Source organism: Crocodylus siamensis, chromosome 2, assembly GCF_052110815.1.
Source record: "Crocodylus siamensis isolate JL-2025a chromosome 2, ASM5211081v1, whole genome shotgun sequence".
Classification (NCBI taxonomy): Eukaryota; Metazoa; Chordata; order Crocodylia; family Crocodylidae; genus Crocodylus; species Crocodylus siamensis.
This window is the reverse complement of record NC_143396.1, coordinates 33,084,485-33,102,518: the sequence shown is the minus strand read 5'-3', so window position 1 is coordinate 33,102,518 and position 18,034 is coordinate 33,084,485. Positions and strand designations below refer to the sequence as shown.

Sequence of the window (18,034 nt, the reverse complement as noted above, 5' to 3'; positions counted from 1 at the left end):
TGAACTCAATAGGCATAAGACAAAATAAATGTATTCATATTATCTTAGGCCCAATCACAAAGTTGGATATAATGAACCGTTTCTCTTAGGAATACCTAAAATAACATCTGCGTTAGAAAGGATAGTGGGTAAAAGGAGCTTGTCCAGCATCTTCTCACACTGGGAGTATTTTTACTCAATGTAATCAGTCCCTTAGAATATTACAAAAAGATGTTAAAAATCAGCCCATTTTTAATTAAGAATCTGAATAAGAAGGCCTGATCCTTCATACATTTACATACATATGAAGCCTTTATTCTTCAGGTAGTGCCCTTGACACTAATTGGACTACACAAGTAAGTGAAGACTAGTCACATGAATAAAGACTAGCAGAACTGCATGCAGGGATCTCCCACTGCCTGTGAGACTAGCAGGACCTCCATGTTCAGAGGGCTTGGAGTTAGTCTGAAAAGCAGACTAGGCATCAGACTTTTCAATACCAAGTTACTTGTAGTGGGGGAGGGATCACTGTCCTGGGAGTGATCACACTCAACTGTGAGGTATCGCCACCAACAACAACTGGAGGAGGACTTTTAACTGCATTCCATCTAGTCAGGATTGTACATGTTTTTACTGTTATGTAGAAAAGGACACCTGGATCTATTTATTAGATCTATATTTCAGCTTAATTGCTATTTAAGACATTAGGACAAACAAAACTAAAAGCTTATTCCTCTCAGCTAGTCATGTTCCTCTAAAAAATAACTTCATATAACTTTGCCAGTAGATGGCACTAAATGTATCTCATAGTAACAGAATGCTCCAAGCTCACAAAGAAGGGGGATTTTTTACTGTATATGCAGTTTTTCTTGCTTGCCATGTGTGAATAATGACAGTAGGTAGGAATAGTTCAGGTTTTCTGTGGATTAAGGAATTAGTTTTGATGAAGTTGGTTTGAGATGTGTATTTCTGCCCTATAGAAATTGGGCTGAGACTGTCAATTTTCTTTATAAAGATCACTTGTGAGAGCTGCCAGATTGTAATTTTCGGTTGCTATTGATTTGAGTAGATCAAGTGAAAAGTTGAATTCCACTGCCGGCCTCTTAGCTGGCCAGTTGCATCACTAGCAGACATAGAAACTTGTTAATTCAGGTTTCAGCTGCAACAGGAATGTCTGATTCACCAGAGTTATCTTGGTTTTCCTATTATAAAAGCTTTTGATCCCTAACTCTTATCTTGGCAGTAGAGCTAAGTGAAATTTTGTCAGTGAGTTGTTTGTTCACTGAATATGTTGTTTTTGGGCAGCTGACATTTTTCACTGATTTGGGTCAATTTTGATGAATCACTTCAGTCAAAGGCAAAAAAAAATCAGAAGCATTAAAACAGCTTGTTTTGATTCAAATAATCTGTTTGGAAAGTGTCAAAATGAATGGTTGCTGCTTATCTGCAATATTTTAGTTTTTGGCACTTATACCAAAAGGCCATGGGGAAAATCCTAATCCTGTGCTTGGAGCATTCCCTCTGGGAACAAGGGATATGGATTCACTTCCCAACTCTGCTTGAAAAGATCTGAACCCACTTTCCAGCCTCCTAGGGAATGCCACACCTACCAGGTGGAGTGAGCTACTGTCGGTCTCTCCTATTAATGCTGCTTTACCTTATATAAAATATACAAATTATATATTGGAACAGGGACTGAAACTTGCAAGTGACTGTCCCTACTACCAGGCTACAAAATCATTCTCTTTCTCTTTCACACAATCTAAATTTTTATGTACTTTATACAAGGGGGTGCTGCCAGCACCCCCCCCCCCCTTCCTTTCTGCGTGTTTTGTGAATCCAGCCCATCCTTTCTTTACCTTTTATTACAAATGCCCCACAACAAAATATTTTGGAAATGTTGAAGTTTGTTTTGACATTTCCAAAGTCGTTAAATCAACCTGAAACAATTCTTCAGTTTTCCATTGTGATGTTGAAAATTATACATATAACATTTTTTTCTGGTTGATTTGATTCAAATGCTAGTATTGCTATATTTCTTTTCACCACTGCACTGAAAATCCTTTATTCCCACTCCCTGACTAGGCAGGCCTCATGGAAAGTTTTTTAGCAAAGTATGTATCTAACATGTCTCATATAGAAACACTGTAAAGGATCTGCAGACCTCACGTTCATCAACTAAACTGTTCCACATGAAACATCACCAATGAAACTGAGGAACTTTACAGTCCAAAACAGAGATAGCTATTGCTTGAGCTAAAGGAGAACTCTATTAGCTAGTATTCTGAGGGTCTCAGTCCTTCGTTAGCCAACCAGGAAGTGGTGAGGATTCATAAATACAAATACAGTATCAGAGCTGATCTATTTAGCAGTGGTAGTGGTACAGCTTTACACTATCCCTTACATTGGGCAGTCTTATTCAGTATTGCCCTGTTATACTTCATCCTTGAATACCTGACGTTCACAGGAACAGAGAACCAACTGGTATATCAGGTAATGACAAGAGTATTTTGAACACTGGCCTCTGGTGAATTTGAAACTCAAGGACAAACTTTGTCTAAGTGGGAGGAGTATAGCATACTAAGGCGGGTATATGAGCACCTCTGTTGTAGCCATGAACAAAATGGAATGTCAAACCTGCTTAAGCATAAATAATCGGCATCCACTCTTGGACCCTGACCTACAGAAAGTATATAAGTCATATATGGCTAAGAAAGAGATTGTGGTACCTTTATTGTTTTTATCAGCAGATCTTGAGTTTTGTCCCCAGTACCACAAATTCTGTGCCAAGCTAAATTCATTACTTATATGCCTTATGTGAAAATGATGTACATAGGAGCAAATTATTTTTCCCTTTAATTTTGCCTGGACACAATGAATTTGTTCAAAGCAGTAAAGAGCATACAAAACCCAATACAAGCATCTGCTGATTTGTATGTGAAGTTCCAATAGGTCCTTTGGTTGAAAATATAGCAGAAAAGTATTAAAAATAGCATACGGAAACAAAATTAAGAAATGAAGTTCTTTGATTTAAGCTACATGCATCTCTAGCAGCAAATTTCCTAATTGCCTTTGTCTTCTAATCCTAGAGTCCATCTGTGCAGCAGAAAGACATGTCTAAATGGCAGAGAGAGAGGGGCAGATGCCAAGAGGCCCCAAAAGCACAAATGAGGATCAAAAGTGAAGAAAAGCCAAGGTACAAAGGGGTCCAGTTATAGTCATATGGAGTTTAAGTATTACTTGGAATATGCTAATAGAGATAATGGCGAGAAGTATCCTAACACACTAAGAGCTGGTGGTCAGCTAATACCATTCAGAACTTGGAAAAGGGGAATGGGATGAACTTATGGAGGATAAGGGTATATTTAGTACCAGGAGAAGGGCCACAAAGTATCTTCGAATGGAAAGATATCACCTTAACCCCCAGAGAGAAGGCAAGGCAGGTGGTACCTTATAGAGACTAGCATCCGAGGAAGCAGGCTGTATGAAGTCACTGAAAGCTAATGCACCCCTAATGAAAGTTTATGCACTTTTGAACCGTTTAGTTTCTAAGGGTGCCTGTATACATGCAGTGAGGCTGCTCAAATGTGCTGTAATTACAGTGTGTCAGTGTGCTAATTAGCATGCCTCCAACAGTCTTTGTATATTGTGTATCAGTTTCCCCTTGCTTGAAAATGGCAGTGGGGGTGCGTTCAACGAGCTTTAGTTAAAGACGCCCTACTGCCATTTTGAAGCGCAGGGAGGCTGATACACAAGGTTCTGCAGGCACTTTAGTTAAAGCGGCTCTTGGAGGCAGGGTGGCACCTTAGGATGTTTTTATGCATGTTCCGAGGCTGGGTAGGAGCACTGTAATTAAAGCGGCTCCAAGAGCTGCTCTGATTAAAACAGCTCTTGGAGCTGCTCTAATTAAAGCACCCCTGCTCATCCTTGGAGCACGTGTAAAAACATCCTGTGGTACCACCCTGCCCTGCCTTCTGTCTGATGACAGATCAATACAGCTAACTACCTCTCTGCTTCTGAGAGAAGAAAAAGAGACTGCTCAGCCCCTGAAGGAGTAGAGTCAGGATGCTTGGCCCTTTGGCAAAGGACTAAACAATCAGATTGAGGGGGAACATTCACCCCTGTGAAAACGTGTGCCTGGAATGTGCAAACTGAGATTTTGCACGTCACACTTTGCCAGTTCTTTTTGTCGAGTGCCCATATGAATGAGTGCCAGAAGTAGGAAATGGACTCTGAGCAGCTCATTGTGTTTCTCCAGTTGAGAGATTGGTTTTGTAGGTGTGCCGATCTCTCTCTTGTACAGTTTTGGCTCTTTTCTCTTCAGGCTGGAAAGCACAAGTGTATCAAAAAAGGAAGATAGACAATCTGCTTCTGTTCCTTTACAAAAAGAAAAGACAAAGCATGTCAAGGCTTTGCAGGAGGAATGGCACAACCACAAAGCAGACTTAGAGGCTCAGGTATGGCATCAAACCTTTCTTGACATTGCAGGCTATGTGCACTCATGAGGCACCTGCAACAGTGAATGTTGGTGTGATAGTTTGTAGGAACAGTCTGATACTGGTTATTTGGAAAACATAGCAGGCAAAAAGAAAATGGCTCCATTTCCTCCTCTTGACCCTAAAGGGAGTACTAAGTGAGTTTTATAGCTGAGACTTATCTTCCTATTTGTTTGTTTGGTTGAGAGAAGAAAACCACAAAACATAGCATTGTGGGATATGATGCCCAGGACTCCCATTATCATTAATTAGAGTTATTCATTAAACTCTTTCTCTTCCATTTTGTGAATGGACCCTTTGGGTCTTGACGCATATAACGTTGAACCATTCCAGAATGTCACTGATTGGGAACCAGTTTACAATTGTGAGAAGTGCCCAACAACAGAGTGGGGAAGGAATGAGCACCCAGCCCAGCATGCTCACAGTGGGTGAGTGGGGAAGGAGTGCTTGCATGTACTTGGGGATCCCAGGGGGTTGGGTAACCTGTGCCTGGGGTCATTCTCATTTTTCTGCTTTCCCTTGTTTCCTAAATGTGAGCTCAGTAATCTTCAATAGCTGCAAATAACTGAAGTCTGCACTGTGCTTGCCTGACTTGGGGTTTAGGGGAGAAGTATTTGGTTTCTGGGGGCTAGGAACCATAAGGGGGCACAGTCAAGTAGGGAGTAAGGACCCAGCTGGCTGTGAGAAAGATAGCTTTTATTGAACAATTGGTGCAAAAAAGTTCATTGATTTAAGAAATGCCAAAAAAAGGGGAAAAAAGGGAGGTAGTAGAGTGCTGGCTACATACCAGAGCAGTCAGTTGCAGCAGTGTGTATATATCTGGGGGAGAGGAGAAGCAATGCAGTGTGGGATGCCTGGAGGACTGATCGGACCCTTGGCACAGAATACTTGGTGTCCTCATGTACCACTGAACTAGTTCATAGTGAATTAGTTCAAAACAGTACTTCCTGATTTTCAAGTACAAACCATTCAAAGTGGATTTAAACGAGTTTAACAGGCTTATACATCTGTCTGCTTCAGGTTTAAACTGCATTTAACCAGTATGTGTGTCTGTCGTTTAACGTCACAACTCAAATACCACAGTATCCATTGCTCTCTGACTTGTGCTCTACATTGCCTTATAGCCAGAAAAATAGGCTTCGGACATTCAGCAGGAAGTGATTTGGAAAGATAGCATATTTTATGTCTGTTTTTTTAATGAATTACTTGATGGGATGTAGCTGCTAGACAGTATGTGTAAAAAGGGAAAACTGTATTTCTGGGAGGGCATTTGCATCCCTACCAAAGTGCTAAGAATTGATCAATTTGACTCCAGTTGAACACTGTTCTCCTCAGATAATTAATTATGTAGCAGCAATCGTTCATCCAGCTGATGTCAAATTTAAAGCTAGGTAAACTGGAAAGGTCATCTTTAGAGCTGTACAAATAATGGATTTTTAAAAATCAAACCAAAACATTAGAAAAAAATTATCTGGTTGATCCTAACCAAAACAAAAGAGAAATGTTTCATTTTCTGGCGATTATTTTAACCATTTTAAAAATTAAATTGTATGTGAAATCAAACTATTTGAAACTAAAAATTGAAATATTTCAATTCAGAGTATTTAAGTGAACCATTTTGACTTAACTGTTTCCAATTTTTACCTGAATTCATCCTGATTTCATTAATAGTTTTAGTTGACCTGAAATGGCATTTTTTGGCAAATAAATTATTTATTTGTCTGAAGAATTCTGCCCAGTTCCAGTCATCATTGAAAGAAAGAGCAGCTGTTCTGCAGGGATGATTTTTCATGAAGCATCATATATTTTAGAAAGTGCAGTAACATTTAAATGACATTTTTCTAAAAGAGTCTTTTTGATGCTCAGCAGCAAGCCATGGTAGTTAGCCACATCCTAATAGCCTTCTGTTCTTGAAGGTTGCTCAGCTGAAACAAGCATTAGACCAACAGGCACATAACTTCAAAGATGCTCTCCAGAAGCACAATTTACAGTCCAACAAAGAAAAAGAGAAGCTTTTACAGGATCTTCAAGACATCATTAAACAAAGTCAGAATGTTAAAGTGCAACTGGAGGCATCAAATCAGAGAGCCTTAAAAAAGCTAGAAAAAAACAAGAATCAGGAACTCAAGGTAGGCTTTTATTGGTGAGTCCCCCTGCTCCCTTATTTGTTTCAGACTTAAATACAATGACATCATAGAATATTTTAAAAATATTTACCTGAGTTTGGCTTAAAAAATAAGAGTACATTTCAAAATTCATTTTTTTAAATATATTTTTAGTTAGACTCTGTCTTCTGCTTGTTCTTGCATTGTTCATTTGTATGCAGGATAAGCTAGATCAAGCATAATAGACTGCTACAAATATGTTTAGGTTAAAGCAGGGCTGTTCACTTCAGCACATCATGTTGGCCATAGACTTCATGATGGCCCCAGGATTCCCCTCTGCATCCTACCATATGGGCAGCAGAAGCAGCATACAGCTCTCACGCCTTCACTATGCGGGCAGCAACAGTGGTCTATAACCTCCCTCCCCAAACCCTCCCCTACTATACAGCAGCCAAAGAGGCAGCTGCAGAGGCCTACAGGCAGCCAGTTGAACAGACCTAGGTTAAAGAATATTTGTGAGAAATAATTTTGTTAGTGATTAGCTAAAGGTTTTTAATGCTTAAGCAGATTTACTCCATTGAAAAAAAATGGTAATGTGATAAATTGAGATTCTTACTATGTATTGTTTTAAAGGAAGTTAGTATTTAAAAAAAAACAAAACTGAAAAACATACATGTGCTTGTAACTGTGAATTCAAATGTCCAAGTCCATGTCCATATTGAATATGAAACAGGAATAAAGTAAATGATCTTTTTCAGTGTATATGATACAACAATCCTAGAAGGAATTTAACTCAGTGTCACGGGTGGGGCCTAGGAGCGGCCATGATCTCACTAGCGCCCCCTGCCGTGTCAATCAGGCAATCCAGCACCCTCTATTCGCCCGCCACGTCTTTGATGTTATGAGTTCAGTTATGGGAGGCTGCCTACTTGCACCTTTGACACTGCGCCGATGTTATTCCCCGTTCCGAGTAGGGTGCCTCAATGCACCCCTGCCTTACGGGCAGTGCGTGCCTCCTACCTCCCCTTTAGCACGCCCCAAGCCTCGCAGCTCTTTCTGGACGTTATCTGGTCCTTAATCTTCTACGCCCTACCCGGCACCCCTGGGCGTGTCTCGCCACCAGCGCCCCTCTCCGGTGCCCTTGGGCTCGTAACGCAACCAGTGCCCCTTACTCCTGATTAGCCCAATTGGGCTCCCTAAGGATGTTCTTCCCACCGGGGTCGTCGGCCTAAGCCTTTCCTGGCCCCTCTGGGTTCCTGTCAATACTAATTATCCAAATCCTATCCCCGGTTGGGACTCAGGTGGCCGTAGCCATACCTGGCCCCCTGGACCACCGTCTGGGTTTATTGCCTCACTAGGGGTCGGCGGCCTAAGCCTTGCCTGGCCCCTCTGGATTTCTGTCAACACTACTTATCCACTTAGGCTCAGGCGGCCGGAGCCTTACCTGGCCCCTTCAGTTCCTTGGGGTTCCTGTTATCCTGGAAACCTTCCGGAATGTCTTCTAGGCCCACACCCCTCTTGGGGCGACTGTCAATAATCTATGCCCCTCTTGGGGTTGCTTCTTATTACACGTGCCCCACCCGGGGCCTCTCTTCTACACGTGCCCCCACCCACGGCTTCTCAGCACCTTCTCTGGGCTCTCTATAGCGACTGACTCGCCCTCGTCGAGCTAGTCACCTTTACAGCACCCACCCTAGGCTTTTATCCGCATAGCTCCCACACCTGGAGCCCAACACGAGTCCCTACAGGCTTCGTCCTGGTGCTACAACGCTTGGGCCTCTCACTATTGCCCACACAGAGCTACCCGCTGTGCTGCCTCGGCACTGACCAACTGTGCCATCCCAGGCACCACTCGTCTGCCCACACAGGGCACCGGGAACCCCCCAAACCACTGGGGAGCTCCTGTGAGGCCTCCTCATGCCCCTACAGCCTCACCCGGTCCTCTGGTATAACCGTAACAAAACCATGAGCCAAGCGGCTGCAACACAAACAAGAAGCCTACCGGCTTATAACACAAAGCTTGCATTCACTCGGCTCCTTAGTCATGGTCTCTTATAGGGTTACAGTTGCCCGCATCACTGCAGCCGGTTAGGGTGGTTAGGCTGCAACCATCGACTCAGGCTGCTCAGCTTCCCCGCAGAGCTCCTGCTCCTGCGGCGGCCAGAAGGGAACTGCTTTCTGGGCTCTGGCCTGGGCTGTTTATAAAGGGCCAGCCCTGCTCCCTTCCGGTCAAATGGCCCACCCGGTTGCCGCAGCAACCGGCACCTGAGCTGCCCCTGGAGCTCGGCAGCTCCACTTCTCCACTTCTTAGGAACAGGGCACCTCAGTGCTCCTGTGACACTCAGAACACTTGTTTTTAAATTCAGAACCACAGTTTGCATGTGTCTACCATTGTGAAACCACACTGAAGTCAGTGAGACTGCACAGTTGTTATCCAGGACATCTTTTGTCCTTCATAGCATCTATATCAAATACAGCTATGCCCTGTTGTGTACATTTTGTCAAGATTTCAGTTGACAATGGGAGCATTGTCCAAGTACAGGCCAAGTAAGGACTGCAGGATTTGTTTAATGTGTACTAATAGCCAATGACAGGCTGGATTCAAATTCCATTAAAATGAATAGGAGCCTTTCCCCTGACTTTCACGAGTTTGTGTAGATAAAATCTGAGGCTTTATTACAAGCTGATCAAGGATTATCTTTCTAATAACAATAGTACACAAATTTCACATTTTGACAGTTTATATGCTAAAAAACTCAAATTCTGTGATAAGATGTCTGGAAGACTTCCCTTTTGCTTCTTGATTTTATTTATCTTATGCTGTTCTTGTATTAATGCAATATAAATATGGAACGTATTGTACATCTGAAGGTCCTAGTTCACTCTGACATTAAAAGGGAAATAAATTGTGAATTTGTTCGTTCACCTATGTTTCTTGCCTGAAGGAAATAGAAGAACGTTTGAAAAGGGAATATAATAACAGTATCAAGATCCATGACCAGTCTCACAGGTTGGAAATACGGGCTTTGGAAGAGAAGACAAAGAATGAATTACAGGGAGAACTGGAGAAGATACAGAAACAACAAACTCAGTTGCTAGGTATAATAACTTGCATGATACACAGAATTTACTGTTTGATTGTGATTTGAGAAATACCAGTTGTTTTTCAGTGACCTGTTTGAAAAAGCTACTGGTTTTTATTGCTAGATCTCAGGTCCCCTCTACACATTGCAGACCTTTTTCAACATCTTCATTAATGTGCAAAGCAGCTACACATGCAAAGGAGCTATCACACAATAAAAAGGTCCAATCGGTTATAAAGTTAGACCTTGAAAATACAAACTAACTCTATAGCTGGTTGGTACTGAGCTTTAATTTGTATGTGTAGCAGGATTTGCCCTGTGACAGGGCTCCCATCCACAGGGGTGCACCATACCCAGTGCAAAACCCATGAGCCATAGGGAATCATGGTAGCTGTGACCAGGGTTCATGTGAGCCATGATCCCCAGGGTCTGGGGTTTTCCCACACCCCCATGCCATGGGGGTCATGGCAGCTGCAATCCCTAGGGTTCAGGAGTGTGGGAAACCCCAAGGGTCAGAGGATTGCTGTGATCCTTTGGCCCTAGGGGTTTCCCCACACCCCCGGGTAAGGGAGATCACCCCTGCAGTGATCCTGTGGTGCTGAAGGTTTCCCACACCTCTGGGGCAAGGAGACCGCCACAGTGCTAATCCTCCAACCATGGGAGTGCATGAGGCACCCCTGTGGCTGAGAGCTCCTCAACTGGGGTGTGTTTTGGCTATGTCATGCTGAGGCTACTCACCCACCATGGCTTGTACAGTGAAGTGTACCTTGAAGTGATGTTCAGTAGTTCTTATGTGCCTGGGTGACTCTGCTGTTGTGTTTTCTGTGGGGCTTCTCCTCCCCTACACCCCACCTCTTTCCACTCAGGTGTTCAGATCAACTTGGCTGATGTGCCGACAGGGTCCTTCCCTCCCGTGCTGAGGCCCAGCATCAGGGATGGCTGAAGGAGGTCTGGCAGTGACCCTGCAGAGTTTGTAAAACTTGCAACAAATCAAGAAATCAACCTTAAACAACTCAGGTGTGGTGCTTGGCAGGGCAATGATGTTCCTACACCGAGCACTTTTTCAGCATGTAGGGTTGGGCAGTGCCCCAAGGACTCATCTCCCACAGATGATCCACTCAGGGATGCCCTTCTTCTGAGCCTGCTTCTGGGACCATACTATAGTGTCACTGGGCTCATCTCTCCATGCCCACCATCTGCTCACAGCTCCACAAGTTCCCTGCTGGGGCTCTCTGGTTCTGTACACACTTGCTGAGGGTGCATGCAGTTAACAGTGTCCTGTGCTGGCTTCTCCCTGTCAGAGGCTTCAGTCATGCCCACTGTGCCGCCCTCTCCCAGCCCCTGCTGACCTGTGTGCCCTGGTGATGACTCCTACAGGCACTGTGTGGTATTATGGGGTCGCCGTCACCCGACTCACTAGATGGAGCTATCCAGCTGGAGCTATCCAGCTGGCATCAAGGACAATGTCACAGGAAAAGCAAGGGCAACATTGGACCTCTGCTGAACCACATGGGGCAACTGACAACTGACGCCCAGGAAAAAGCCAACCTATTAAACGAGTACTTTGCATTGGTCTTTCTTCAGTCCCATGGGATACCCGTGCCCACTATGGGACAGGGAGGTCTCGGTGAGGGAGATCCCCTGCCCTCCATTAATGCTGACCTCATGAAGGAACACCTTGAGAAGCTGGTTACCTTCAAGTCAGCTGGACAATCTACACCCCAGGGTACTCGAGGAGCTGGCGAGCATCATAGCCCAGCCCCTGGCATGGATCTTTGAAAACTCCTGGCACTCTGGTGTAGTGCCTGAAGACTGGAAAAAGGCCCATGTGGTGCCTATCTTCAAGAAAGGGAAGAAAGTGGATCCGGCTAACTACAGGCCCATCAGCCTGACTTCTATCCCGGGGACGATCTTAGAAAAGTTTATTAAAGAGGCCATCCTTAATGGACTGGCCAACGCCAATATCCTAAGAGATAGCCAGCATGGGTATGTTGTAGGTAGGTCTTGCTTGACCAATCTCATTTCCTTCTACGACCAGGTAACCTATCACCTGGACAAGGGAGAAGAGATTGTCCTATATCTTGACATCAAAAAATCCTTCGATCTGGTATCTCATGATCGCTTCTTGGCGAAACTGGCCAATTGTGGCCTTGGGTCCACCATGATCCGCTGGCTGGGAAATTGGCTCCATGGTCGGACCCAGAGGGTAGTAATTGATGGAAGTCACTCATCATGGTGTCCTGTAACCCGTGGGGTCCCCCAAGGCTCTGTCCTTGGACCCATATTGTTCAACATCTTCATTAACGATGTGAACATTGGAGTTAGGAGCGGACTGGCCAAGTTCGCTGATGACACTTTGGGGCAAAGCATCCACGCCAGAAGACAGGCGGGTGATCCAGGCTGACCTGGACAGGCTCAGCAAATGGTTGGACAAGAACCTGATGGTGTTTTACACCGAAAAATGCAAAGTTCTCCACCTTGGGAAGAAAAACCTGCAGCATCCTTGTAGCCTCGGCAGTGCTATGCTGGCTAGCACTATGGAAAAAAGAGGCTTGTGGATCATCATTGATCCTGGGATGTCATTCTCCCCTTGTACTCGGCCTTGGGGAGGCCACAGCTGGAGTACTGCATCCATTTTTGGGCTCCACAATTCAAAAATGATATGGAGAAGCTTGAGAGAGTCCAGGGAAGAGCCACACACATGATCAGAGGTCAGGAAAACAGACCTTACGATGACAGGCTGAGAGCCATGGGGCTCTTTAGCCTGGAAAAGCGCAGGCTCAGGGGTGATCTGATGGCCACCTATAAGTTTATCAGGGGTGACCACCAGGATCTGGGGGAACGTTTGTTCACCAGAGCGCCCCAAGGGATGACGAGGTCGAACGGTCACAAACTCCTGCAAGACCATTTCAGGCTGGACATAAGGAAGAATTTCTTTACTGTCCAAGCCCCCAAGGTCTGGAACAGTCTGCCATCGGAGGTGGTTCAAGCACCTACATGGAACACCTTCAAGAGTAAACTGGATGCTTATCTTGCTGGGATCCTATGAACCCAGCTGACTTCCTGCCCTTTGGGTGTGGGGCTGGATTCGATGATCTTCCAAGGTCCTTTAAGCCCAGAGCCTTTGGGTGCCAGACCAACTGGCAGCATACCTTTTGGCCACAGGGTGCCAACCAGCTTGCCCCCAGCTCAGCTATGAGGATGACTATGCAGCAGTAAGTGGATTGGGGGCCTGTCGTATTGCACATCAGATCCCAGTGCACCTTTAGTTTCATGTGTAAAGGGAGCTTTAGAGATGTCCCATGTTGTGTTTACATTAAAAATGATCAGCTTTGGGTCAAGTGTATCGGTTTGGCAATATTAGTTAATTGCTCCCTTAATCCGATTTATAGTAATTTGTTAAAACTAAAGATCTCCAAAAGGCTCAAGTCCAGATAACACATTTCATGCTGGCATATGTAGTCTGTCAGCAACACCTCAGGACAAAGGGACTTAACTTGGCTCTACTTTCTGAAAATTAGGCCATAGCCATTAGACTCCTGGCAGGCTGTCAGAGCAGCCTACCTTTCAGAAAACCTTGGATGCTCTGATTTACATTTTAGACTTTTTTTGTAATGATTTTAATCTCAACCAGTTGTAACTGGTGTGATTTACATGGTGCTGTGGCACAGAAGAGTGGGGTTATTTTCCCCTCTGACCAGGAAGTGGAATACCAAGGCCAGAATATATAGACTCAGAAAATATAATGATGTTTTAGGTGAATGCTTCCTGTATTTCAAGGGTATAGTCATTGATTTACATATCTGGTTGACTTTGTTTTGGTACAGTATACCCAGAGGTATCTCTCACTGTTCCTCTTGATATCAAGTAGAACAAAGAACAGGCCTGATTCTGCCCACTAATAAGTGCCTTTGGTTTTTGAGTTGAGTCAGCTGGCCAGTTGTCAAGGAGTTTAACAACATTCACTACTTCAGTTCACAGGGAGGATTCTGTGCTTTGCCTCCTGATAAGAATGTTTGTGACATTCAGAGAGATAAGCATGTTACTTCATGTCCTGCTACCAGTACACCTCCTATGGGAAGGTACTCAAGAGAATTTGTATAGGGCTGTTGGATCCTTTACACTTTTTTGGGCACCTCCAGTGCCCCAATTGATTTTACAGACAGAAGAGACCACTGTGTATGTCTAGTCTGACTCTCTGCATTACAAAGGCCATAGAATTTCACCATTTAATCCTCATAGCAAGTCTTTGTTGTTGCTTTACTACTGGCAGGAGAGTTTTAGAGAACATGTGGGGTATTTCCCTCTTTTGCTTTTGATTTTGTGGACTAAATGATTGCAAAATTGAGCACCAAGGAAAAATTGGTACTTTATTGTCTCCCTGCTCCTTGGGATTTGTTGTTTTTTCCTTGCATTAGCCTGTTACTTTCTTCACACCTTGATATGTGGTTTTGTTGTGGCTAGAATCTCTGAGGATGGATCTTTCTGAGCAACAGGAGTCCTGTGCCAGTCACAGAAAACACATAGAAGACCTACAGATGGAGCTGAAGAATGTATGGTCCCTAAAGCAGCACCAGGCAAGCTTCCTAGTCTTACTTTGTTAACATTCAGTAGTACTACTAGATAGTAAAAATTCTGGTTTAGTTTTTACATAAGGTGCTCCCTGTATAGAAGCAGAAGGGATTTCCTTCCCTATAACCAAGGACCTGTGTGGCTGTGCTTTTATATACTATGAAAAACATGTAATCAGGGGCTGTCTTCTAGTCAGGGTTTGATATTGTAGAGAGCTCCATATTGTTGAAGTGCTTTTCCTTATTCCTTGTTGTATACAGTGGGTCTAAAGTGTTCAAGTTTGGGTACCTAAAAATGGGTACCTATAATAAGTAGCAGAAGTTGAGCACTCAAGAGCCCCACTTATTTCAAATAGAGATGCTGAGCACCAGCATCTCTAAAAATCAGGCCAGATACTGTTCATCATTGGTGGGTGCCTAAACATGGATCAAGTACCTAACTTGAAGTATTGAAATTTGAAAATGTTGGCCTCTGTGTACGTGTATATATGCATGTGTATGTAAATGCACTATGTGGCCTGCATGGGTGTGTGCACATGCATGTGCATATATGCTTTGCAACCCAAAGACTTGATAAGCAGTTATAACATTTCATTCCAAGTTATAACAATTCTTTCCCAGTTTTGTTCTGTTGCTTGCATTCATGCAGTGCAGGTTTCCTGCACTTTGAAACAAAACCTAGTCACTGCACTTTTTTCACTGGAAATATTTCCAATATCTTTCTAAATTTTTTTGGTTGTTTTGCTCTAGTCTCTGGTGGGCTTATTTTATTTCTGTTATTTAGGTAGGAACAGAGAAAAGTTTCAGATATAAAAATTATGTTAATAACATCTATGTGTTATATTAAAACCTTTGTATTTCTTGTTTGTCATCATTAGGTTGTCCATCACAGTAACCAATCCCAATCCTGTGATAACTGCAAGTAGAAAAAAAAATTGGCAATTTTTTTCCAATTAAAATGACATAAGCATAGTCAGGTTGACATGAGGCCAGGAAGGAATTTTGTTACAGGTGTCAGGGTTTTTTTTCACCTTCCTCAGAAGCATTAGGTTTAGCCTAGAGCCAAAGTTGGAGAATTTGACTGGGGTGTGCTGATACTTGTGCTGTAGCTAAGACTTGAATTTTCCTTGCTAGAGTGTCTTGCTCCTTTATTCACAGTCAGACCAATTGCCACATTTGGGATCAGGAAATATCTTTACTCTGTGATCAGACTGGTATTGCTTTCCTCTGTAGTGGAGGAAGATAGTTCTGTTCCTTGAATCTCTCAAGTCTATCTTAACAAACTACTCCCTGTCCCTGCAGCAGTAGGACATTGACAGTACTCTCATCCCCTAGTTTTACCTGTAGCAAGTTAGTAAGTTCTTGTTATTTTATAGCATTGTGTCTAGTAGTTGTGGGAGAGGGTTACTTGTACAGTTTTATGAATAGGTTAGCAAATGCTTGCATAGGACGGTTTAAATAGGGATGAATTTGTCTTGAGCACGGGGTTGAACTAGATGACCTCCTGAAGTCCCTTTCAGCCCTACTCTTCTATGATTCTATGAGAATCTTTGTCATATTTGTTGAATTGTTTCTGCTGAAAAATGTAGGATAAGTCAAACTGTTTTGTTTTAAAAATTTCAAAATAAAATTTTTTTGATTTTTCATTTTGAAAGGATGCTTTGTTTTGAAATTTAGACTTAGATTTCTTAAACAAATGAAATCTTCTGATATTTGGCAAAACTAAAATAGAATTGTGTTCCAGATCAACCCGGAAGTTTTGTTCCAAGTCAAGTTTCAAGCTAGAGAACCAAAAATCTATTCTGTGCACAGCTCTATGGATAGCTTCTTAACATTTAACCAGAGGATAAATAATGCTAATTTGCACCTTTTCCTTAGGAAGGAAGTAGCCAGAACCAGATCAAATCTCTTAATGATGACCTGGAGAAATATCAGAATGAGATTTCTGGGCTCAAGAAAGAGAATTCACTTCTAAAAGACACCCTGGAGTTGCTCAGTGCACAAGTGGACCTACAGAAGCAGGAAGCTGCCCAGCTTCAGGACAGGGAGAAGCAACACAGAAGGTCTGCCTTAAATTATTGCTTTTCTGAGATGCTTCCTAGAGGACTAATGCTAACATTACTAGCACTCCAAGCACTGTGGGACTTTGTCCCTCCTAAAAGAGACTTACGCTGTACATTGTGAGCTTTTCAAAAGCACTGTTTCCTTTCTGGCAACTCTTTATGCTTTGGCTAGAATTCCCCTTCCTCCCCAGCCATACTAGAAATATTGGAATCACTGTTCTGTCACATCTGTGTCCCACAGAAGTGTATTCTCTAGGGCCATTCAGGAATAACCCAAAGAAAGGCACTAAATCTGTTGTTCATTTGAAGGAAAATTGTTAAGGCCAAAACCCCCAAAACTTACCCCTTCTCTGAGCAAGATATGAATTGTAAATGTCTCTGAGAACAAGCTCAGCATTCCAAAATGAGGGAGAAAAGAAATCTCCACTTCTTGGCTTGTAACCAGCTGAATGTTGGCCTTAGAAGGGTTGATTTTTAATGATACTTGATGTGAACCCTGTATAACTCCAGATCTGTATTGAGGGGGGAGCTGTTGGCATTTTGCCCAGAGTAGGTAATCTGCCTCCAGGAGCACAAGCAAGCCAAGCTGTGACTTGAAGATGCTTGATTATGGAATAAAGAGTGGTCTGCATTCCCTCAGCATAACCACAACTTTATTTGCAAAGAGCATGATCTTGCCACCACCCATACGTGCTCCAGCGGAGCATTAAGGGCTGTTGTAAATGCCAGCAGTCTCCTCACCCGTGCACACAGGGAACACAGGAGTAATCTCTTATACCTGAGCATGATGTTGGGAATGTTGGGATCTTTGTAAAATGGGAGGAATATAAGCATCACTCTGTGTGGAAAGATAGAAGGACTCGGAGTTACATGGGCATGTTTTTAAGTGCTTCCACACTGATAAAAGATGGTGTGTGTAATCCCCTTAATTTGTATGTATAAAAGGATCTGTGGGCATCATATCCAGGGGTACCATCTTTGAAAGCCTGTTCAGCATAGTTTAGAAGCAAGAACTTGAATCACTTTGGCCATGCACGGATGTGATGTTTGGAATGCTCCACGTACTTTTGGAGTGCTCCAGACCATGAGGGTATAGGTGGGCATGGCCAAAGAAGCACTTAAAAAACAGCCAAAGTACATCAGGATTAACCCGCAAAGTATGAGGGACATATTGGAATTACTTCCTTTTGAAGCACTTCCTGAAACAGATGTTTGTTCCAGCAGTTCTCCAGCATCCATAATGCTCCACTCTCCCTCTGCCATCACTTGAAGAGGAGGTGGGGGAAGCAGGGAGGGCTGCCAGCGAGCACTCTTCTATGCACTCAGGTGTCCTTGGGAACCTGCAGAGACTGGAGATTGAGAGATGAAGAGTTTTGTGCTCTCCAATCTCCTGGCTGGAGCATAATGTCACTGAATGCCTTTTTGGCTATTTCGAATCACTCTGGGAATCCTCCTGTAAGTCTGCACTGTGCTGAAGTACACTAAATTTGAAGTGCTCCACAATGATTCCACAGTCAGGTGGTTTGGGAACTGGCTAACAGGTCGAACCCAGAGAGTGTTAGTAGACAGGTCTGTATTGTCTTGGCAGGAGGTGGCCAGTGGTAGATTCATAGATTTATAGATTGTGAGGAGCTGGAAGGCACTTCGCAAGATCATCAGGTCCAGCCCCCCTGCACTAGGCAGGAAAACTAGGTGATGTGCTGTAGGGCTGTGTGAAATTTCACTGGCTGTTTTGCT

At 43.5% G+C, this 18,034-nt stretch overlaps 1 protein-coding gene across 4 annotated transcripts in view; it reads left to right on the top strand.

Annotated features, from left to right (window-relative positions):
* The window catches only part of FAM184B (family with sequence similarity 184 member B), a 90,657-nt gene that overhangs the window by 58,879 nt on the left and 13,744 nt on the right, over positions 1-18,034 (top strand). For 3 of the 4 annotated variants that reach the window (XM_090035666.1, XM_090035665.1, XM_090035669.1), the window contains 6 exons: positions 3,069-3,175; positions 4,304-4,436; positions 6,392-6,604; positions 9,526-9,679; positions 14,128-14,240; positions 16,113-16,297. In XM_090035666.1, the coding sequence (XP_089891792.1) occupies positions 3,069-3,175; positions 4,304-4,436; positions 6,392-6,604; positions 9,526-9,679; positions 14,128-14,240; positions 16,113-16,297 (905 nt within the window). The remainder of the gene's footprint in view (positions 1-3,068; positions 3,176-4,303; positions 4,437-6,391; positions 6,605-9,525; positions 9,680-14,127; positions 14,241-16,112; positions 16,298-18,034) is intronic. The other variant, XM_090035667.1, reaches the window with a different exon arrangement.